Raw genomic sequence first — 21983 nt, forward strand, 5'->3', positions numbered from 1 at the left:
ATTAGGCATGGATGCTAATTCTCGACGTCGTTCGCGGTGCCCATCACTCCTTCTAGACTTTTCTCGGTACTTTCCCACTCCCTCCTCACCGCATCCAACACCCATGGTCCTCGAGGCTTCAGACGGAACCTAAATAGCCTTGGCTCAGTCATGAAGCCAACGACTATCATTTGCCATGGATCCACCTCTTCTCCCTGTATGGCTTCCACATCAAACGCCCATAGCAGATTTGCGATATTCATGAATGTTCCGTCAGTAGCGACACGCTTTCCTTGACATATCCTTCGACCTTGGCCAAACACAGGGAGTGGTAGATCACCGCGGACCTTCCCATCACGCAGCCAGCGCTCAGGAACAAAATCCTGCGCATCACCAAGCGAAGGATCGAAGACTGCCTCGTCGCGGCCGATGGCCCACGCGTTCGCCATGATGGTCACACCCTTAGCGATTTTCACGCCAGCGAATTCATCCGCGCGATCAGCACGGCGCGGAATCGAACCAGGAGATATGGGTCGCCATCTGAACAATTCATGTGCTATAGCGTCAACGTAGGCGAGGTCGTGCCGGTCCGAGAATGTAGGAAGACGCTCTCTGCCAACGACTTTGTCTAGTACTTCATGCGCACGGGTCATGATCTCAGGATTGTGCATTGCTGCGACGAAGAGCCAGAGAATCTGACGAGGGGACGTTTCCATACCACCCTGAATAGATGTCGCGAGTGTGAAGGCAAGGTCAAGATCGGATACTGGCGAGTCGGTGGGAGCATATTTCGGTGCGGATGCGATTGCTTGCTTTGTGGCGTTCCAGCCTGGCGCATCTCTGCCATGGCGAAAGAGGCGCATGTAGAGCTTAACCTGGGCCGCGTAAAGCTTGTCAGCATACTGCTGCCACGGGGAGATTAGACTAGGCAAGTGTCGAAGGACTGGCATAAGATCCGGGAGCTGCGGATTCGCGGCCAGATGTGTGACTTTCGCTTGAATTGCAATGACCTCATGCAGGATTGGCTCTTCGAACTTGGGTATGCGGAGACCGTAATGAAGGGCAAGGATGACACTGGACTGGGTCCGCTCGAGCAGAGGATATATCGTCTTCGTGGTGATTGTGGAACCATCTTTGGACTTCTCCAAGGCAGCGATGAGATCGAAGAGCAATTGCTTAGCTTCGAGTTCCATGAGCGGCTGATACTTGCTTGCCGCCGGCGCACCAAGACTTGGTGAAAGAATGCGATGGTGTAATTTAAGGTGATCGTCATAGTCGTGCATCAGCGTAAATCGGGAACGACCTGGCCCAGCCCCAGTGATCATTTCCATGCTCACTGAGGCCGGTCGGTTGCTGTACCATTGGCTACGACGACTGAAGAGTTCAGTGACGGCCTCGTACGAGTTGAGCACGACAATGGGCACAATTCCAAACAGCTTGGGAACCGTAATCGGGCCGTGTTGTTTCGACCAGGCGCTCCAGTTTACCAGTGGTTTCTCGATTGGCGAACTGTGGAGATCACCAATGAGCGGCAGCTTGAGGAGGGGCTTCTCGGATGCATCTTTGCTCTTGTTGCTGTAAAGGTAAAGTGCGGTCAGGGCACTCACGGCCAGAAGGACGGTCACGACAAGGCTGGACATGGCTGGAGGAGCAACCCACGAAAGCTGTGGGCGACACAACCACTTGTAGGTGTCCAGAATGGCGGATACGTGCATGCACGGCATTACTCAAGTGGATTGTTCCTGGAGCCATGTCCAAAACGAGTTAGCCCAGCCGGCACTTGGCAACAACGGCCACCTTTCGCGTATGAAGCCCCGAAATCGTGATAACAGCTTGTTCGGATCTGGACGGCAGTGTCTCGGCGCCATGCCCTCGTATTGCGCGTGATGGGCTCTTCTTCTTGCAACTAGACTCCCATCACAGCTGCCGCCATCACTGACGTGATCAAAATCGGAAGACCCGAAACGTTCCCCGGACAGCATCGCATTACACATCAACCAAGCTCTGCGTGCGCGTGTGGGCTGAGAGGCTCTGATATAGATTTACTCGGGTATGCATAGCGAAACCGTTCGCGTCGCGGCACACGCTTTATCCGGTCTTTACACGGTAGCCCGCCCTCCTCAGGCCCTGAAGCGTAGTGGGCAGACTCGGATGGGAGAGCCCGCATGCGCAGGTCTTGTACAAGAGGAAAGGCAGGTCACGCGTCCTATCAGCAACGAGAATACGACACCGCACAGGATATGCCCCAAAGCCTAGCCGGATGGGGCCGCTGTCACGGCTTTAGTGCCGTGGGCCTAGTCGGGGTGAACGCCTGAGCCGGCACGTCGGGTGAGGAACGGCTCTTCAGGCCTGCGAAGGATTTCTTGTTGGAATCCTAAGCCAAGGGGTATCTTGATCAGCGCGGGAAAAGACATGGGGTGCGCAAACAGAAATGCGAGGCTTCGCACGGGGAAGTCGGCAGCTCATATGCCCAGCTCCTCCCCAAGATCCATCTTCCCGCAGTGGACCAGCTTGTTTATACACCTCCGAGCCTGCGACGATACAGACGTCGGCGCGTGAGTCGCACACCAGAGTATTGCATCGGGATCTGCACGACAATATGACCACCACATTTCCTATTCGAACTCATGACCAGAGAGCAGTACTAGGTGTCGCATTCAGCTTCTCAATTCTTGCTGCACTGGCCGTCACCCTACGACTGATCGCTCACGCGATTGCTCACAAAAGATGGACAATTGCCGACTACTTCATCATTGCCGCCTGTGTAAGAAGTTCAGCTCCGGATATCGCCAACACTACTAACACTTTGCAGATTTTCGCTATCGGCCTGCAAACTGTCAGCATTACTGGAGTCTTTCATGCCGGCATTGGCTACGATCACGTCCAGAACATTGTAGTAGCGTACGGCCTCGAACCTATCACCAAGCTCTCGCAGCTCATCATACCCCTGCAGTTTCTGTGGGTTCTGAGTCTTAGCTGTACCAAGATTTCGATTCTGTCTCTGTATATTCTGATCTTTCCGATCCGATGGGTGGTCTGGAGCTCCTACGTGACCATGTCCATCATCGTTGCTTGGACAATCGCAACCATCCTCGCTGGCTGTCTGATTTGCCGGCCTTTCGCCTACAATTGGGATAAAGCTATTCCTGGAGGAAGCTGTGGCGATCAAGTCACCTCATTCACGATTACCGGAGTCATCAACTTGGTCACCGACGTCATGGTGCTTCTTCTGCCCATGCGTCCGTTGTATCGACTGCAAATGGCGACGTACAAAAGAGTGACTCTCGTCGCCGTTTTCGGCCTGGGTATTTTGTGAGTCCGAATGAGATCCTGTCGTCAGCTCTGATCTAATCGAAGCAGTACTTGTATCGTCAGCGCCTTCCGCATCTCCGTCCTATCCAGCATGGACTTTACCGATATCACCTATACTATCCCCAAAGCCAATATCTTCAGTGGCCTGGAGCCATGCCTCGCCGTAGTCCTCGCATGCGTGCCTCTGATGCATCCACTTCTTGGTCGCTCCGCAGCAACACCTCACGCGTCGGGGAAAAAGAAGTCATCGAATGCTGAGTCCAAGTCCAGTGGGCCGAAAGCTGTCAGCGACGACGGGTTCGAGCGGCTCGACGATGACACAAGTCACTTGTGGCTCAAACCGATGGGGCTGCAGCATCGCGCTGATGAATCGGATTTGCAGGAAACCATAACAGGAGATGCAAGCGAAGGAGATCAGGAGTCTCTTCATAGACATCGAGGAAACATCGGTATAGCTACTTGAGCTGTTAGCTCTCTCAGATCCTAGTAACGATCACACGACCTGAGGAATAATCATAAACGAGTCCCACTGTTCACCGCTACCACTTGTTCATGTCACCAAGCCGTATTGCCAGAAGATGGTGCGAACTTGAGTCTGGAGACAGTCGCAAAGGTCGATCCAACGCTTGACAGGAAACTTCGGAGGTATCTGGACAGTCGGCTGCGCAGATCCAATGTTACCATGCTGACGACAAGGCTCAAACGACCGGCTATATACATCGCTCCGGCCATAGCATCTCGTAGGTCCAGTAGAGATCAGCCTTTGCAAGGGAAAGTAGAGAACGTCGAGAGGAAGCGACCGGCGTGAAGATCTTGGCGGTATCATGGCCCGTGCTCGCCACCCGTCCCCGCTTTCCTGTCACGCGTCATTCACGCGTCGGACGTTCCTGCCTTCATGCCATCAACCTTACTATCCGACAGCAGTACTCCTACTTTCTGACATCGACGAGTATCTTGATGTGTTTATCCTTCTCGTGTAGCAGCGCGAGAATGCTGTCTTCCACCACTCTATCCATCGAAATCGTACGCGTGATCATCTTCTCAGCATCGATCGTTCCTTTATCCAGCGCGTCAATAACTCGCTCGAAATCCTCACTGGTTGTCCGGGTTGAAGGAGATCTCTTTGCCCCACTGGGCAACATTCACCACCGTTCCCCTGCTTCGAACTGATAGACACGCGGACTTGATACTGGCAGCTACTCCAGCGCAGTCAAAAGCAATGTCAGGGCCTTGGTCATTGCACAGCATCTTGCATCTGGCGACCATATCTTCGTCCGTCGGATCGATCGCCGCCGTAGCTCCAAAACGTAGAGCTAAGTCCCTTCGATTCTGAGCAACTTCAGCAACGATCACCTGGGCAGTATCCAAGGCTTTCAGGCATTGGAGAATGGCCAAACCAATCGGGCCGGCGCCGACAATCAAGATGTTGTCCCCTGCTTTGGCGGCCGACTGTTCGACAGCATGCCAAGCAACTGCAAGCGGTTCGACCAAAGCTACGTCAATCTGTCAGTATTCTTCCCTACCTCAAGTGAGCTTCCCGACTGTCTTACCTCCGATTTCTGACGTTATTTTCTCAGGCAGTTTGAACACGAATTGCGCATCTACGCACACCCGATCCGATAACCCACCTCCCCAACCCATGATTCCCACGAACCCAAACGAATCGCAACAACTGGTAAAGCCGCCTTTGCACGAAACGCATTGCTTGCAGCAAATGGTAGGCTGGATGGCCACTCTGTCTCCAACCTTGAGACCTTTGCGCACCTGCGCTCCGACCTCGACGATGTCTTCGGAAACTTCATGCCCGAGAGTTACAGGCCATGTCTCGCCGGTGATCGGATGAGGCGTGTCTTTGAAAGGAAGAGCATCCGGGATGCAGTAGAAGTGCAGGTCGGACCCGCAGATCCCACAAAAGGAAGGTCGAATCTTCACTTGGTGGGCATCACATACCGGCTCTGGAACGTCGTGTTCCAGACGCATGTCCTCGGTCCCATAGTAGCGAAGAGCCCGCATATTGGTGGTACGAATGGGTTGGACGAAGCAGTCTGAGAAGGTACAATTTCGTAATTAAGTATCGACCACAGACAAGTAAATATATTGTACGAAAACAGTCGTAAGTTCATAGGCAAATATACATGCTAATCTTATAGCTCTATACTGAGGCTGACGTTAGAAGGAAGGAGGGGTACTAGCCGACGTCTCGCAAGATGCGTGTCAGCCCTAGAGACTCATGCGCAAAACGCGCCAATGCTAGATAACGTCAGAATCACTGCATATCATACCAAGCGGAAGAAAACTACGTCACAGAACTGATGTTATTCTATTTCAAACGTGTATTGACGTTCCATCTTGGGGAAACAGTATCGCTCAAGGCGAGTTTACATCTTGACTTTCTCTGCCTTTACATGAATTCTTAACGATACGGTAACTACGTGTCATCTCAGATCACTGACACTTCAAAGTCCGGTAAGCAGATCAACTTCCAGCTTGATCAAACTGCGCCCCCGGGCCTTCAAAATAAGCTAACACAGCATCGATATCTCCGACCGTGAATTCACGGCCACAAGGATGCGTATGGGACCGCGCCCACCGCGCCGCACGAGCCAGCTCGCCCCAATTGTTCGGGTCTTGCGCCTCCGGACAATCCAACAAACGCATGCCAGGATGATAAGAAAACCGAGGCACAAGCGACGTCGACGCCAATCGTTCCACGTCGCTGTAGTCAAAGGTCTGGTTTGCTGCCATGAGTGCATCCATTTGCCCTGCTGCTTCCTGGGGATCGAGGTATAGCCAAGAGTCGGGGAAAGCGTTGTCGTCTTGTACATAGCCTTCGGGTATGCAGATATCGGGAATGGCGGGCAAGTCTACCTGGGCTGGCTGAGAAGCCTGGTATACGAGCTCTGATGCTACTGCCGCAGCGGCCTCTTGCGACCTCGATCGTACTGGGTGCGCTTGGAGTGGGTGGCTATAGCTGTGCTCATTGAAGTTCAACCCGTTGTACTCTTGGGGATGTGACTGCATCTGTGGAGGCCACTGGGGTAAATCTTGGGAGTTGGCTTCCATCGCCGTTGGATGCTGTACAGCATTCGGCATTAAAACGCCCATTCCCGTCGGAGGCATGCTGCTGTACCCTTCGTCCCAGGACGAGAAGCCGCCCGTCGGCTGCATTTGCTGTTGAGCCAGTTGATCCATCGGAAAAGCTCCAAGCGGCGAAGGCTGACCAGGGTAGAAATAGGGAACAGACTGAGCAGCCTCCTCCTCGGCAGCCTGTCGCTGGCGCCGCTGTTCATTCAGCTGCTTACGACGCTCACTTTCTGCCACTCGAACCGCTTCGGAGTACCGACTTATGACAGCCTCATCGTAACGATCTCGGGTAGTTTCAGTGGGACCAATGCATCTAAGAATGAGCTGGATATCGTCCGGGAACATAAAGTCCGTCATCTGACCGTGCTCATCAAGCTTCTGGTACCGCAGCGCGAAGTTCAATGCGCGAGTAAGATCGCCCACATCGTCATCCTGGGGTAAACTCTTCAGGCCAATCGCTAAGTTCTTGAATGGTATTGACGGCGGTGGAACATAATCAGCTTTCTTTGCAGCTTCCGGAAGGAAATTGTTGATGCACATCACCGACTTATCCCAGTTACCTGGGACGTAATGCTTCGCTTTGGTCCAGGTTGGGTAAGTTCTGCGCATCGTCTTTCGATATGTGTCCGAGATATGGTCGCGGGCGCGCTCTCCTTCCTCGGAACTGGCCAAGCCGAGGTGACGATGCTTGTCCAGAATTGCAAAGTGAACTGCAGCAGTGATGCCGTTATTCAACATGCGGTATGCGACAGCAGGATTGCGGAACCATTGTGGGAGTATTACGATCAGATCCACGAGAGTTGCATTGATTGGTCTATCGCAACGTAGCTTATACTCGTGGGCCGGAATGTCAACCAGGAATTGAGCGCGAGGCTTTCCTCTCGCAGGAGCTTTTGGCACTGCTGTGTCATCACCCTTCTTTGTAGGGAGTTGATGTGGCGTAGGCGAACCTCCAGGGCCCGCTTGCATTGCGTTTCGGTGTGGTAATGGCGTGTAGCCTGTATCAGGCTCCGTGAAACTCATACTATCTTCGGGACAGTTACAGTCAATTCTAGTAGATTCTAGCGAGAGTGGTGGTAAGTTGCGAGGTGGTGGGTCTGTGCCAAGGGCAGAGTAGAGCGGTTGATATACTTGAGGCGCAACAGCAAGCAGAGTGAATACGAAGAGAGTGAACTAACTTTCACTGACAGTTGCGGTGAAGCCTATTCTACCATGGCTTCGTATCCCTTAGTATGTTCGATAAGAGAGCTTCATTTCTGCGCCGAAAATCATCGCCTTGGAAAGATTGAAGAACGAGGGCATTCTGAAGGAAGTGAATATGATCTGGCTTTCATGCTGATCTCGTATAATATCTCCAAGACTTTCTGAATGTGGCACCATTAAAGGCGTACCAATGCCGGACTCAGAGGCCTAGCAGCTTCAAACACCCTTTCAGCTGGGAAAATATCCTGGCGGATAGTTCCAAACTTCCTTGATGCCAGCATAACTCGGGAAGTTTCCACCTTCAACAGTATTATCTTGAGTCAAATCGATAACCTCCGCAGTCGCAGCTGCCAGCTTCACCTTCTTGCGTCTCTTATCTTGCTCGAATCTGCTGTTTCCCAAGAGCAGCTTCTTTTTCCTAACCCTTCTCTCTTTTGCCAGGCGTTGAGAAAGCACGCCTTCTGGCTCGTGGTATTGATCCCAGTGACACAGATGAACTGACTCCGTTTCCCATGTGTGACTCATTAGGTCGACGTTCGCAGGCCGGTTGAGAAGGAGTAGAGGTCGAGATGGGCCAAAGTTTTCTGGCACGACTTCCCACTCGTTACGCCAGACTCTCGTGGTGACAGCATCTTCGTACGCCGCAGCCTGCGCACTCATCGCAACATTCTCATGAAAGTAGGGCGCCAGCGGAATTCGTCTTTGTTGTATAGGGATGATCGGCGCTATATGAGGTGGATCGGGTGGCGGGGTGCCGTGAAAGTAGCCGTGAAAATGAGTCTTCTGCTGGTAGCTGGGCAGTGCGTGGGCGTCTTCTGTTCTCTTAGACTTGCGGAAACCGTAGTTGCGTGGGTGTCCAACGCGCTGTGAGTGTAAATGAGCTGGAGCCATAGTGAGGCGGCCGGGTAGTTGGTGATAGTGGCTCTTTTGCGCAATGTGTAGTGTCGTGGGTGTCGTGGGCGTTGTCGGAGTGTAGCTTTTGACTGTCTGGTTGAGTTGTGATCCAAGGCTCGCATTGAGGTCTTGAACCCTCGGGGTGGTGATGTAAAGCCACAAAGCTATTGTACGCCGAGCTATACGATGATCCTCTCACGTCCTCCGTTTTCACCATGGTGAGAATGACCTCAATAGGCAGTGGTGGACGTGAGAGACAAACGAGAGAGTTGCCCCATTGTGCGACGACGTAGTATTAAGAGTGTGATGTTACCTAAGGAGAAAGGGTTTGTATCCCGGTAAGGACCTTCTAAACGCGCGTGTCGATTGACTGCTTTCCATGGTTCACAGTAGCGGCTGTGGGTGGTGACTTGCTCTTCGGACAATCAGGTAGGCGCTATCGCCGAAAGCGGGCCCGGGCATCGTCGGCAGCGCCGTGCCTACCGCCGCAAAATAAAACGCGCATCACAAGCGAGAAGCGCGATTATGAGAGCGCAAGATAAGAGGGAGGAAGCAGGAAGAAAATTGCAAGGCAGCTGATATTGGGAGTCAGGTTGGGGTTAGTAAGCGGGGGTGGCGGGCGCGGGCCCGGAGACAGCAGGCGCAATTCACATCGCGGCTGCATAAGTGGGCGGCAGGCCACCTGGGCAGCTACGAACCAGCGCTAGCCTTCACAGTGTATGTAATGCACGATTTTCGCCCCACAGGATCTTCTATTCAATGGTGTGTTTCACATTTTTGCTTTTCTAAGATGTGAGACGGGGCTGTAAATTGCTTGTCCACCTCGGGGGACAAAGAAGCGGAAGTGCCCGCTGGATTGGTAACTTGCAAGACAAAGCTTTCAGGTCACTGACACTTCGCAGAACACCCCATTATCAGAGTTTCTACAAGCGTAGATACACGATGTACGATATCTAGTTAACAAAGTTATAGTCCCTCACAGACAAAACCTCCTTGCAGCCATCCCGAGATCCACTCCATCACCGTGCCCCAGGAGATCAGCGAGGATCACGCGCGCTGCCATCATGAGAGGCTGCTGACGAGCTCTCCTTTATCCAGGACCACGTCTCATCCATATCCATGGGAGCGGAATGGACCGAACCCGCAGACTTGGTCTTAGAGTTCTTGCTCTTGACAGTACGAGGAGTCGAAGAGATCGCTCTAGTGTTCTTGGGAGCTGGGATATAAGAGTATCGGGAGGCATGAACTCTAGCAGCTCGGGCTACTTCTTGAGCGTCCTTGACAACCTGTCGGGCCCTGTAGAGCTCATCTCTAGCGGCCCGCGCGGCTTTCTGGATTCGCTTCTTCTCTCTGGCGTCGCGGCGCTGCCTGCGAGTAAGTCTGGCATACTCGTCGGCTGGTGTAGTTACTGGACGCGAAGACTGCGGAACGTTGACAGCGGGAGGGAGCATGGTCGTAACTGTGCGGAGTTAGTGCAAGATCGATGTAGATTCGAGGGGAATTTACCTGGAGCATTCGGACGCTCTGAACCGATGAGGGGAACGCTGGAGACGCCAACAAGTTGGCCATAGCCATGAAGCCTATTGTGCTGTCTCGAAGACGGTACGGCAGGTTCGTTGCCGCCAGTCCTCGTCTCGACGGTGCTGAGCGTGGCGACCGAACCGTAAGCCATGATGCCGACAGCTCGTCGCCGGTACTTCCAGGATGTTGTTTTCTGCGTGTAAGATGATTTGAATTGAAGTAGCAGAGATGATTGGGTGTGACTGTAGTGTGAGAACTCAGTTTGGCTTTGTGGGTGGGACAAAAGTGAGCGTGGAGCCCGTTATTGCCAAGGCAACGACTTAGTGCGCGCACTCTCACCGTCTCAGCAATAGATTGGTGTGCTACCGTATTTGGAAGCTGGGCCAGTCAAATTGGCACAAATGGGAAAGACGGAGAGGTCATAGAACATATTCGTCTTCGAAGACAGTACCATGCTTTCACCGTGATGAACCACAGTGAGCAGTGCGCTGATGAGGAGAATACTGTTCATTCAACAAAAGCAAGCGTATTTCGTAAGAACATAGCCCTATTCACTCTATTTATATATGCCATATGATGCCACAACAGGAGACAGGCCTAGAAGGATGCACTGTCGCGAAGAAAAGACATGTTACATTCCATCGTAATGCCGCCAACGTGAATCGCTCTCAACTCACCAATCAAAGTCCTCGTCATCTTCTCCCATATCGCTTTCGTCATCCTCGACAACGTTGTTTACACCCGTGTTCCCCGTGCGGCCAACCATACGCATCTCCGCCGGAGTAAGGATCTGCCTGTTCGGAGCTAGAGTGTGTTCTACTTCATTCTCGTCCTCTTCGTCATCATCTTCTTCGCCATCTACGGCGTTCTGGATATCATATGAGCCACCGAAGCGCTGGCCGCGAGGAGACGATCGCGTGCTAACTTTGGCCTTCTTGGTCCGCTTCTTGGGTCCGGCATAAGCGTCAGAATCAGAATCAGAGTCGTCCGCTTCAGGCAGCACCTCTTTGCTAAGGCGTGATGACGACCGGGTTCTTGGTGAGCGACGTGCAGGTGTCCTTGGCGACGTCTTCTTGCTGCGCTTGGACTTTTGCTTAGGTGAGGTGTCTTCGTCTCCATTGAAAGTACGCTTGCGTTTCGACGAGTTACGGGTTCGCGGCATGAGTTCATCTTCGTCCGACGTGTCATCTTCCATGACATTCTTACGCCTCGAACCCTGCTTAGTGGTAGTGACTGGCTCATCATCGTCAATGTCCAAAGCATCAAAATCGAAGTTATCTAGATCTGCTTCAGACTCCTCTCCAGAGTCTTCATCCAGTATCTCTTCTTCATCCGAGTCAACCACCAAGTTCTTCGGCTGTTTCATGAGGCGCCCATTCCTATCACGCTGTCGTGCACCGGCTCGCTTTGCATTGTTCCGCTTCTTCTCGGAAGTGTGTCTCCGAATTGCAGCATCGTCGTGATGGTATGGGTGCACAGTAGAAGCACCCCCGAGTCGAGCAACCAGGTTCTGGAAATCTTGAGGATATTGCCAGCTCGAATCGTTATTCTTCACGCAATACTGCACACATCGTGTAAGATCTAGCGCATCATGTCCCGAAGGCATGATCTTCACTCCGTTTGCCATATCGCGAAATGGAATGCTAGGAGGGGACTGAGTGGTTGCCACAGCCCTTTCACGGGAGTTGAAGTTGTAAGGTGGGGCAAAGCCTGCTACGCTGACACTGGTGGGATTAAATCCAGCAGGTTTCGGTAAAGTCGTATGTTTGGATACTGTCCAATCCTCGTAAGTCGGCTCGGTCTTCGCGCGATGGAGCATTGGTCCCTTCATCATCCGATATACCGTATTGTTCGTGATCGGACCGTACGGCATGTCTCGGTAATGGTTAATCATGTCTGCAAAGGTCCCCGATAGGGCGCCATTGTGGAGAAAACGGTCCATGATGTCGAAGGATTTGATGGCATGCGGAATGAAAGCAAGTGTTTCTGCCAATGTTAGGTTGCCATGGGGAAGATCTAGCCAAGCCGAAGGCGCATCCTTCAATTTATCATATTTTGGGCTACCGGGGCCTGTGGATTTCCTTCCTTCGGGAATCGGTTTCCTTTTGACAATCTTACTGGAAGCAATGTCTTGGTTAGCGACAGGAATTGGGGATTCGTTTCCATTTCCAATGAAGGCAGGTTGGTCTTCTGGATAGTTTTGGTAGTCTTCTTCGTCACTTTCAGGCTGATCAAAGAGATGAGCTGTAGCGTACCCATCGTGGATTGCAACCTCAGCGTGTAGTGGATACCACCGGAGGTCTGCAGGGATATTTTCTTCTTCCCTGTATTCTACAGCAATCATGGGGTCGATAACGCGATCATTGAAGGCGGTTCTCGCCTTCCCAAGGCGGTGTTTGTTGTGGCCATCGATGATCTTGCACTCCTCATGCATTGATTGATGAAGCACCTTCATTTGATCAATACCCCGGGAGTTGCATTCCATCAGGCTCTCTTGATGCTGTGTTTGAAGCAGTTCGCGCACGTCTGGGAGGTTCGCGAAGAGATGGCCGGCATTTAATTGTGCTCGGTCGAGCATATCCTGGACTTCGTCCCGCGTGAATGTGATTGGAGACATGGTATCAATGCAGCCTGAGTATAGGGTAAAACAGTTGCTTTGGCTGGTCAGGGGTGAGACAGTTGAGTTGTGCTCACTGAAGTTGAGATTCGTGGGATAATATCAAATCGAAAGAAGGGGAGTTTACCGTGGTGGAGTGAAAGTTCAGCACCTGCTGGCCAGTATTGTTTTCACTCGCCATTATGTGTACTAAAGACACTGTGTATACAACAGGAGGACCGCACATCTAGAGGAGTGTGTGGAGGCCGAGGCGACAAGGAAACAAAGACGTCGAGTCGAACATTGTTCGACTCTTTGTTTCAATGCTCGTAAGAAGACTCAAGACAGACTGATTCTGGTGATGCGAAGAATGCGACCTGATAACCGACATTGCACAGACTCAAGATATACATCCCGGCCTGTCGATTGCTTCTCATCATCGTGTAGCATGAAGCAAAATCTCCGGCGCCAACGATGTAGACGGTTTGACGTGAGGTTCTGGCTCTTGAGCTGTGTTTCCGATGTAACAACCTTAATGACAGACATTACTGCACTTTAATCATCTGCTAGCAAAGTCGATACTTGAATGTCTGCGGACGACTTTAGATTGCTGGATGGCAAATGTTTCTGCAAGCTCTGGCTGTAGCATGCGGTGGCCGTATTGGTCGGCAAACAGTTGGCCTCAAGAAAACAATAGTTGCCGTTCTCCATGGCATTCGTATCTTGGTCGATGCTGCAGTCGCTGATGTGATGTGATGCGATGCGATGATTGGGGTCACGGATGGGGTCGGCAGCGGCAGCACTCGAGGCCAATCCGTCGGGGAAGCCGCTTATCCGGTTCCACTCTAGCGCCGCTTCCGTCCGGAGATTATTCCAAGGTTCTTCACTCTATCCGCGGCTTCCCCTCATTTCCTTGCGGCATCCGGGTCGGTGCATTACAGTACGACCAGTTCGCAGGGTCGTTCGGTACAATGATTGCCTGGAGATGCTCAGATCTCACTATATTGTTCCTGGCCCTGACATCGTCGCACTTGGGCAATTTGCGGAGGACAGCCTTAGAGCCCGCCTGAGCAGCAACTCCGCCCAGCCTGCTACGCCGCAACCTATGCCTGTAGACGCAACGCGACAGAACGTGCTCGGCTTACCTCCACCGAAATAACGTATTTGCTCACGAACAAAGTAAGCCCGCAGATGACGTTGCTACCCCTCGCCCAGGAATGCCATGGCAGGTCTAGTGCAGAACTGGCAGGTCAAGGCCACCACATCTTGGGGAAACGTCCCGATTACACCTCATCCATGATTAACCGGGCTCTTGGGCAACATCAATCATGTCACCGTGCGCACGTTGAGCTGCCAATGTCCATGGTCAGGGCTTGGAAGAACACGCTTTGTGCTTATCATGGTGCCAGCAAACTAAAATGCGCCTAGGTGAGGAAGATGGTCAGCTATATAAAGCCCATCTTCTACAATCTTGAATACCTCACGCTCGTCAATTGATCGCTTCCGTGGCGGAACAACATCATGAAGTTCGTACTCAGCCTTGCCTGGCTATCCCTCGTTGCAGGTGCGACCATCCGCAGCCCACAGCCTCGTACATATGATGGGTACCAAGTCCATCGCGTCCGAGCTACTGGATCCCAATATGCTGCAGCAAAGCGAGCTCTTGCTGCTGTTCCTCACGAGACTTTAAACGAGATTCGTGGAAACCTGGATGTTCTTATTGCACCAGGGCAGTTGGACGCTTTCAAGGCTTTGGGGCTCAAGTCCCGAACCTTGCATGAGAACCTCGCCGATTCTATCGCCCGGGAATCGCACGTCAAGAAGGCCTGGAAGAGGCAAACTAACGGTTCAGAAGACGCTTGGTTTGATAGCTACCACCCGTATGAAGACGTAGGTGATGTGTCACTGCTATTCGATCCAAAGCTGACTGGCCATTATTAGCACATTACGTGGTGGCGCGATCTACAGGAATCGTTCCCAGACAATTCGAACTGGACGAGCACTGGAACATCTTTTGAGGGGCGCGACATGTTCGGCGTTCATCTCTATGGAAAAGACGGTCCAGGAAAGCCTGCGGTCATCTACCACGGAACTGTTCACGCTCGTGAATGGATCACTGCTATGACCATCGAGTATATCGCCAAGGCCCTCACCTACGAATACAAGGCAGGCAACAACTACACCCAAGCCATTCTGGATAACTACGACATCTACATGTTTCCCTTTGTCAACCCCGATGGTATGTCACATCGCCAAGGATAGATCCACTGGTCTTTGCTAATACATGCTAGGCTTCGTCTTTTCTCAAACAGACGACCGCCTATGGCGCAAGAACCGTATGCCGCCACCATCGAACGCTGCCAATCAGACATGCTATGGTCGCGACGTGAACCGCAACTGGGAGACGTAAGCGAAGTTTCTGCCCTATGCGTATGGCATGCACTGACATATAACCTCAGGAACTGGGATGCTGACCCACGCGGAGCTTCAACAGACCCATGCTCGCAGACATACAGGGGAGAAGCGCCCCGCGACACGCCTGAGAACCTGGGAATGGACAACCTGATCCGCAAGATCCGCGATGAGCAAGGTATCAAGCTATACATTGACTGGCACAGCTACTCCCAGCTGATCCTGTACCCATTCGGCCACAAGGAGACTCTCTACGCTCCAGAGCTCGGTATGTGGACCAAGGCCGCTGCCCTGATGAGCGAAAACATTGCCTACTACTCGACCAACGCGACTACCTACACCTACGGCCCTAGTGGAGCAACCTTGTACCCGACAACCGGTGCGTCTATCGACCATGTGTACACCATCGGTCGCGCCAAGTTCTCCATGACCATCGAATTGCCCGATACCGGTGACTTTGGCTTCGTCTTGCCTCCGGAGAGGATCAGGCCTGCAGCTGAGGAACAGTGGGTGGGCCAACAGGTATTGCTCAGCCTGTTGGATGAGGAGTTCTTCGATGGCGAAGGCCCAGCGATTGGCGCATTAGGCACTACATGGTAGACACATGTAGGTATTAGCTCAGCTTTGTTCTATTGCAGCTGGTATAACCGGCTGTCTATCAACCATGATTCGTAATAGCAAGCCAAGATGGCATTGTCGTCTGTCAAGTCTACATTCGTCTTTATTTCTAAGAACTCTGCTCGCATCTTGATATGCTGTCGCACACTTTAGCTGTCCACCATCTAAAGCGACTGGGAAAGCTTCTCTTCTCTCATGTCTTGCCGCCGTCACCTCCACTTCCACGCGACTAGCGCTCACAACGACGCGTCCGTGCGCCAGAAGTGAAGGTGAAGCCAGCACCTCTCGTCATCCTCATCTTCCGCATTTGGCATATCGATATCATCGCTCTTATCACCACTCCTCTTCCTCGCTGCAACGCTAACAGAGGTCTCTGACTTCGACTCGCCCAGCATGCTGCTTCCTCCCACCGATCCGTACCTTTCGACCGCAAACACGCAATCAACGTTCGAAACCATGGGACATACGTGGCGTACGCCTTCTCCAAGCAGAGAGGCTTACATTAGCTCTAGTGAGTTTAGCGGATACATGAAGTGGGCGAGAATTGAATACTAACACATAAGCAGGCAACGTCAACTCGCCGCAGGTCGTACCTGAAGCTCACGATGATCTCTCCGATGAGTATTCAAGCTATCAGCGACGCGTTGAAAGCCGCGCTTCTGGTACTGCGGCGGTGGAGACTGCAAAGCATAATCAACGACGCGACGCAGCATTGTCACGTCTCTTCAACGTGTTCGACGGCAAGAGTGACTCCGGCGACCAGAAGCCATACAGTCAGACTGTTAGCGCCAACAGCGAGGACGGAGGTGTAGGGCAGCCTGAGCAGCCATCCACGCCCAAGAAGAACCGCGTGCCGATCCTTTGGCATGGACTACCATCCCCAGAAACGCCGACATTTCGCAACTATACACGAACTATCCCTCCAGCTAGCTCTGCGCAAGAGGAGCTATCATGGCAGACTTCTCTCGAGGAGACCAAGAACGACATTGAAACCGTCCTAGTGAAGGCGAATCACACTACCAATAAGTTTTCGGTACCAGCGCAGTCTCCTATTGACAACGACAAGGCGAACGACGACGGCTTGAAGCCTATGATCTCCCAGACTCCCGAGGATGATACTGGGGCTGATGCGAAACTGGCTCGCGAACTTGAAGAGTCTCTGAACCCGACGGCCACACGTCGCAGTACCAGACTGCGCACACAGCCCAAGCCATCGTGTAAGTCTTGCACTTCCTAGTGTTATCAGTGTTTCCGCTAATTTTCATTCCTTAATCAAGACAATGTTCAAGTACCAATCGCAGCGCCCAAGACTCTTCGCAAATTGTTGCCCGCGACGAAACCAACGGAGTCTTCGGCACATCCAGAGTTCAGCTTCAGCACTGAGCCTATCAAGGCCAACCCTGTACCGTTCGATGGACTGCCCACTGTTCACTCGCTGTCATGGCAGTTGCAATATCCGCCCGGAGGGAGCACACACCCGTCATACCCATATCCTTCTCTGGACCCACGCCTTCTCTTTCATCAGGCCTTCGTCCCGATTATCGGCGGGTTGCCAGATTTTACCCTGGTTCAGAAGCTCGTGCTCCCTATGGGGTGGAAGCATGTCTCATGGTCTGGTCTCCTGCCCATCGCCTTCGACCCGTATCGTCAAGCGTTTAAGCTTACACCGGTTGGGCCTATGCCGCTTACGTGCGAGGAACTTCATCAACAAGGTCTCCACAAGTATGTACCAGGTGGCGAGCTGCACCCCGAGTATGGCATGTTGCCCGAAATGCTTAAGCTCAGCGATGGGAGTGACGCCGAGATCTTCAACTTCGAAGGAACTGATTGGACATTGCCATGGAAGGGCCAGATCGACTTCCACGCCCCTTCCAATGCCACGAACGAGCAGCTCGGCAGCTATGAGATTAGCAACCCCATCGACTCCGATACCTTCGCGCCCGTAATCACTTATCCATGGAGCGAAGCCCGAGACTGCCCGGACAAGGTATTCGACATCTGTGATGCTTGGCGTTGGCTATCGTTCAAAGAGATGAACCCTGAGATGGACTTCATTCCCACACCTGATATGAACTGGCGAGGGACTGGTGCAATGCGCTCCCAGCGTAGACTCAAGTCACCCATTCCTGAGCTGATGATGCTTGCCATACAATCGGGCCCGACTACACCGGAGAGCAAGCACGTCGTATTGCTTCAGAACCAAGATCGTGGAGCCAAGGGTAAGAACCAGTTTTGCCCGTTCAAGAGTGTCGCGACATCCGTCATGGTCGACATGGCCCTCCTTGGCGACACCGAGTTCACGATCGTGGAGCTACTGTCGTACTTTCCTCAACACTACTACTGGGGTCATGCAGCTGAGCGATTGACAAGGGCGGGCGTGACTGGGACTCTGATACGGGATTTCCTTATCATGACACGAGGGCTTCAGGGCGATGAGATCATGATGGCAAACAGTATTGCACAGGCAGCTAAGGTTGCCAAGAAGAGGGATTGCGTTAAGGTCGAAGAGATGGATATTGATGAGGTCGGGAAGGATACACCATCACCTACACCCGCTCCGGTCATCGATTCCACGGTTGTCGACCTGACTTCGAGCTATACTGCGGAAGGGTGGATCTACGATGTATGGGAGAAGATCGACTACCCGCTTCTTGCCCTCACCCATGGCTTGCAGTCGCTGCCTACAGGTGTGGATGCCGGTCCGCTGACCGCACTCATACACTGGTGCAGAGAGAAAGGTCGGTACAAAGCCATGCTTAGCGAAGTTCCTGCGCTGCTGAAGGAGGCAAACATCGAGCCGCTGATCGAGCCTGGCGAGAATGACTGTCCAGATAAAGAAGTCGCAGGTAGACATGCTGGGGAATTGAAGAAGGACAGACTAAGGGTGGTTAGAGATGCGGGTGTTAGCAAGAGGGCATTGGATGGTAGTGTTGGTGGGACTCAAGGTAAGAGAAGAAGGGCGGAGTAGTGTCACCGGGAACGTCGTATAACAGCAAGATGTGCTGTGAAAGATTCGGGGATGGTAGGGCTTTGGGAAGTCTTTTGAGAGGTATATGCATGAGTAAATCCCGTGCATCATAGGCGAGGCATGACACGTTTGGCAATCGACTCAGTCGCTTCCCTACCACATCCAATACATAGTTCCCATCGTCTCTTTGCATCGCTGTCTAGTGCATAGGAATACCCGGCAGCGGTCCAAGTCCACACTACACCTCGTCAGCAAACCTTCTTCCTCTCTAGCTTCATACTCACAGCAGGCGCCGGCGACGGGCATCCACCATTAGAGCTCATGTAGCAGCCCATCTCAGCAGCATGCTTCATCAAGCACTTCTCATTCGTGCTGAGCAAGTTCATCGGCACAATCGGCATAGCGCATTTGCATGGCTCTTTGAACGTCGGTGTCGGTTCTTTGTGCCTGTGGCTATGCGTGCGGTTGTGTTTACGCGTTCCGCTGGGTGAAGGGGCGATGCTGGCCTGTGGTGCGGCCCACGGGTATGGTGTTGCGAGAGCAGCGGTAGCAAAGAGTGCAGTCGTGATGAGCGCTGAGATGTACATTGTGGGCGGTAGGAACCTTTGGTGTGTGTCGGATCGATTCAGATGTTGAGTGCTCTGAGATGGATAGAGCCAAGCGTCTAGGATTCTTTGCAGACGATCTGAATCTTGTAGGAACCGTGGGCGCCACGCGGCAGAGGGCTTTCTCTACCGAGAATTCGCGATCCAGTACGCGGCGCAATATGGGTTGATGAAGTTCCATCTAATCATGCAGCGCCATCGTCCAGTGATGCGCCGCCGGTTAAACACCCATATTTGGAAACGGAAGTGTGAAAGCGGCGATGGACAATAGATACTTCTCGTTGCTCTTTCATTTCGAGTGTCTATGCAGGTGCAAATATTTGATGGTCGAGGATCTAGCGCATGTCTTGTCTCGCTTGACGCTGCCGGCGTTCTCAGAGAGGAATGAACGATTCGGTATATTCTGGTATCGCTGGTCGTGATGCCTCCCGGTACTCACTGAATCGCTGCCGTCTCTTCATCACTGCTATCGTTGTTTTTGTCAGCTTGAGGTACATAAGAAATGAAGTCATATTCCACGTGTTGCTGGCACATCGCGCAGTGTCGGAAGCTTGACGCGTCGCGTGAGCTCATGCCGCAATTTAGCGTGTCTTTGGCCTCTCTAGGCTCCAGGGCTCCAGCCATCTCATTTAGAGCATCCACTTCGCGGCCAGAACGCGCCACTCTCGTAGTCGGAAATGATGAAGTTTCTGCATGTGCCGTGCTTTTGGTACTGACGATGAGAGACCAATTTCACAGTTCCAGCTCCAAGATCGAAGACGTCATTCAGCAGGCAGGCCCGCAGATCCCACTTGCGCGGGCAACCGCACTGGAATACATGCTTTAGATGTCACGACTGGTCCATCGTACTCAAAATAACGATGCTGTAACGGCATGGGTGATTAAAAGCAGTGACTACAATACATGCATACCTAAAAAAGAGGGAAACTGCCAGTTCGAACTTATCACTCCCCATTCAATTCAACGTCGACTCGAGATTTTTCATCTCCCGTTGCAACCTCCCGTCATCCCTCAGATAGGTAAGTACATACACCTCCTTTTCTGGGGGAGATATTCCCGCCACCTGTGGGCTTGCCTCAAATTGAGCCTGTGTAAAAGTCTCCGTCACAGAATCAGAGATACAAGTAATGCGGTTGCCTGGGCCGCGAACACTCGCGATGTAGTGTCCGCCTGCGGTCTCTGTTCCTTCGCCAGAGTGAGAGATGACACTAGATAACCGGTAGCGGAGGGGAAGATGAGCATTCTCTTGATATTGAGTTAGGTCGAGTATGTTGGGGTGAGCCATGCGGTGGTTGATCTTGTGTTCGGTAGCAGGCTGCGGATTGCCGTTTTTGTCTTTCTTTTCTGACTTTTTCATTTGGAAGATGGCGAGTTTGATCTTAAGGATTTGAGGGCCAGCTTGAATACTGGTCGTGACCAGATGGATAGTATTGCTTGCACATATAGCGCAGTGTATTGTTCTGTCCTCTTGAAAAAATCTCGACAGCGCTGCGTTGAAAGTTGTTGTGGCCGTGGGAACATTTAGAAGGATACCTGTTTCTGGAATCTTAGCAATGAGTCTTTCGTGACCACATGTTATACATCGGCCGTTCTCTTGTCTGTCGAGCTGAAATAGTGCGCGGAAGTCTTCTTCCCATTCTTGCGTCCTAGAACTGGTAAGTATGCATGTCAATAATGTACAAATGGGCGTTTACTCACGCACTGGCGACTTGTAAGCGTTGCAGAATCACCTGATAAAAGTCGTTAGAGTCCAGCTGGACTAGATCCTGGCCGTTGGCGGCCAACTGCGCGACATCCCCAGCCAATGCAATTCCTTGTATTCTTGGCATGTTGGGGGCGACTGTGGCGTTGGGAGTGTTAGCCCAATAAGTGTTGACCAGCTCTCTCATCATGCATCCAGTACAATCTGGCACCACATTACTGGCAGCTGCTCCCAAATACGGTGGAGGATTTGCATGACAGGCATTACGCATGTTACTGCCACCAGTGCCTCGTCTGACCGGGTGATTATGGTTTTGAAGCCAGTTCAGTAACTGGGGCTGATGCATCAGGGCCTGGAGCGCGGCGTTGATATAGCACCAGTTAGTACCAGCTGTGAAGCCTTTGCTTCTCGGTGGCCTAGCACGCCCACGAATAAGCCATCTTTTACTTATACGTGCTGCCTAAGAGATGATCAGTAATAACAATCAAGCTCGGGAACGAACATACTATGCGGTCCCGATTCTCCTGCAAGTCCGAACGAAGGCTAACACGCGCGTTAGCTGGAGTACCGGTTATAGCCGCCGGGATACGGGCGCTTCGTCGACTGCCCGCTGGGGCTCTATATACCCTAGGAGTGGCCATCTTGGATGTGAAATTTCTGTAAGAATAGCTGAATTGACCTGAGGTTTGGAAAAGAAGACGATAGTGTTCACAAAGTACTGGCATCGATGACGGGAAACTGCGAGTTTAAAAGCCACAAGATGACCACCACAAAGGAACAATGAATGGGACGTCAACCGCCATTGTCCTCTTGCAATCGTTTGACATGCACCCAAAGAAAGGCGGAAGCGGACACGATGAATGCGATGTGACATGCCCTGTAGTTGCCGCAAGTCTGAAGTTGTCACATCCAGTAAAATGGAGACAATGACATGGTCCAGATTTCGATAACTTGAGTAGCATACACACAGCCTTCATGAAGATTCATGATAAGAAAAGCCATCAGAACGCTCAAAGCCTTAGGGTGCAACATCTTGAGCAGAGAGATTCGTAATTTGATGAGCGAGGTCGTCTCTTAATCAGGGCGGAG

General features: G+C 52.2%; 9 protein-coding genes across 9 annotated transcripts; 3 read left to right on the forward strand and 6 right to left on the reverse strand.

The window, feature by feature from the left end:
- Positions 1-14: 14 nt before the first annotated feature.
- Positions 15-1619, reverse strand: J4E88_002979 (uncharacterized protein; the record flags this gene model as incomplete). Its single annotated transcript, XM_049396634.1, has 1 exon — positions 15-1619. The coding sequence occupies one exon, from the start codon at positions 1617-1619 to the stop codon at positions 15-17; it is 1605 nt and encodes a 534-aa protein (XP_049257982.1).
- A 1415-nt stretch (positions 1620-3034) lies between these two features.
- Positions 3035-3754, forward strand: J4E88_002980 (uncharacterized protein; the record flags this gene model as incomplete). The annotated part of the gene is made up of 2 exons (XM_049396635.1): positions 3035-3291; positions 3340-3754. The coding sequence occupies 2 exons, from the start codon at positions 3035-3037 to the stop codon at positions 3752-3754; spliced, it is 672 nt and encodes a 223-aa protein (XP_049257983.1).
- A 2012-nt stretch (positions 3755-5766) lies between these two features.
- J4E88_002981 (uncharacterized protein) lies at positions 5767-7344 on the reverse strand (the record flags this gene model as incomplete). Its single annotated transcript, XM_049396636.1, has 1 exon — positions 5767-7344. The coding sequence occupies one exon, from the start codon at positions 7342-7344 to the stop codon at positions 5767-5769; it is 1578 nt and encodes a 525-aa protein (XP_049257984.1).
- Positions 7345-7806: 462 nt separating this feature from the next.
- Positions 7807-8469, reverse strand: J4E88_002982 (uncharacterized protein; the record flags this gene model as incomplete). Its single annotated transcript, XM_049396637.1, has 1 exon — positions 7807-8469. The coding sequence occupies one exon, from the start codon at positions 8467-8469 to the stop codon at positions 7807-7809; it is 663 nt and encodes a 220-aa protein (XP_049257985.1).
- A 1040-nt stretch (positions 8470-9509) lies between these two features.
- On the reverse strand, positions 9510-10144 carry J4E88_002983 (uncharacterized protein; the record flags this gene model as incomplete). Its single annotated transcript, XM_049396638.1, has 2 exons — positions 9510-9931; positions 9979-10144. The coding sequence occupies 2 exons, from the start codon at positions 10142-10144 to the stop codon at positions 9510-9512; spliced, it is 588 nt and encodes a 195-aa protein (XP_049257986.1).
- Positions 10145-10666: 522 nt separating this feature from the next.
- On the reverse strand, positions 10667-12252 carry J4E88_002984 (uncharacterized protein; the record flags this gene model as incomplete). Its single annotated transcript, XM_049396639.1, is given in 2 exon segments — positions 10667-12237; positions 12249-12252. 2 exon segments carry the CDS (start codon positions 12250-12252, stop codon positions 10667-10669), a joined length of 1575 nt encoding a protein of 524 aa, XP_049257987.1.
- A 1858-nt stretch (positions 12253-14110) lies between these two features.
- On the forward strand, positions 14111-15601 carry J4E88_002985 (uncharacterized protein; the record flags this gene model as incomplete). Its single annotated transcript, XM_049396640.1, has 4 exons — positions 14111-14479; positions 14531-14828; positions 14881-14995; positions 15049-15601. The coding sequence occupies 4 exons, from the start codon at positions 14111-14113 to the stop codon at positions 15599-15601; spliced, it is 1335 nt and encodes a 444-aa protein (XP_049257988.1).
- A 411-nt stretch (positions 15602-16012) lies between these two features.
- Positions 16013-18627, forward strand: J4E88_002986 (uncharacterized protein; the record flags this gene model as incomplete). The annotated part of the gene is made up of 4 exons (XM_049396641.1): positions 16013-16130; positions 16186-16836; positions 16909-18564; positions 18617-18627. The coding sequence occupies 4 exons, from the start codon at positions 16013-16015 to the stop codon at positions 18625-18627; spliced, it is 2436 nt and encodes an 811-aa protein (XP_049257989.1).
- A 159-nt stretch (positions 18628-18786) lies between these two features.
- On the reverse strand, positions 18787-19174 carry J4E88_002987 (uncharacterized protein; the record flags this gene model as incomplete). Its single annotated transcript, XM_049396642.1, has 2 exons — positions 18787-18825; positions 18872-19174. The coding sequence occupies 2 exons, from the start codon at positions 19172-19174 to the stop codon at positions 18787-18789; spliced, it is 342 nt and encodes a 113-aa protein (XP_049257990.1).
- Positions 19175-21983: the final 2809 nt, after the last annotated feature.

This window comes from Alternaria novae-zelandiae (genome assembly GCF_023758075.1).
Source record: "Alternaria novae-zelandiae strain BMP 2774 chromosome Unknown scaffold_4, whole genome shotgun sequence".
Classification (NCBI taxonomy): Eukaryota; Fungi; Ascomycota; class Dothideomycetes; order Pleosporales; family Pleosporaceae; genus Alternaria; species Alternaria novae-zelandiae.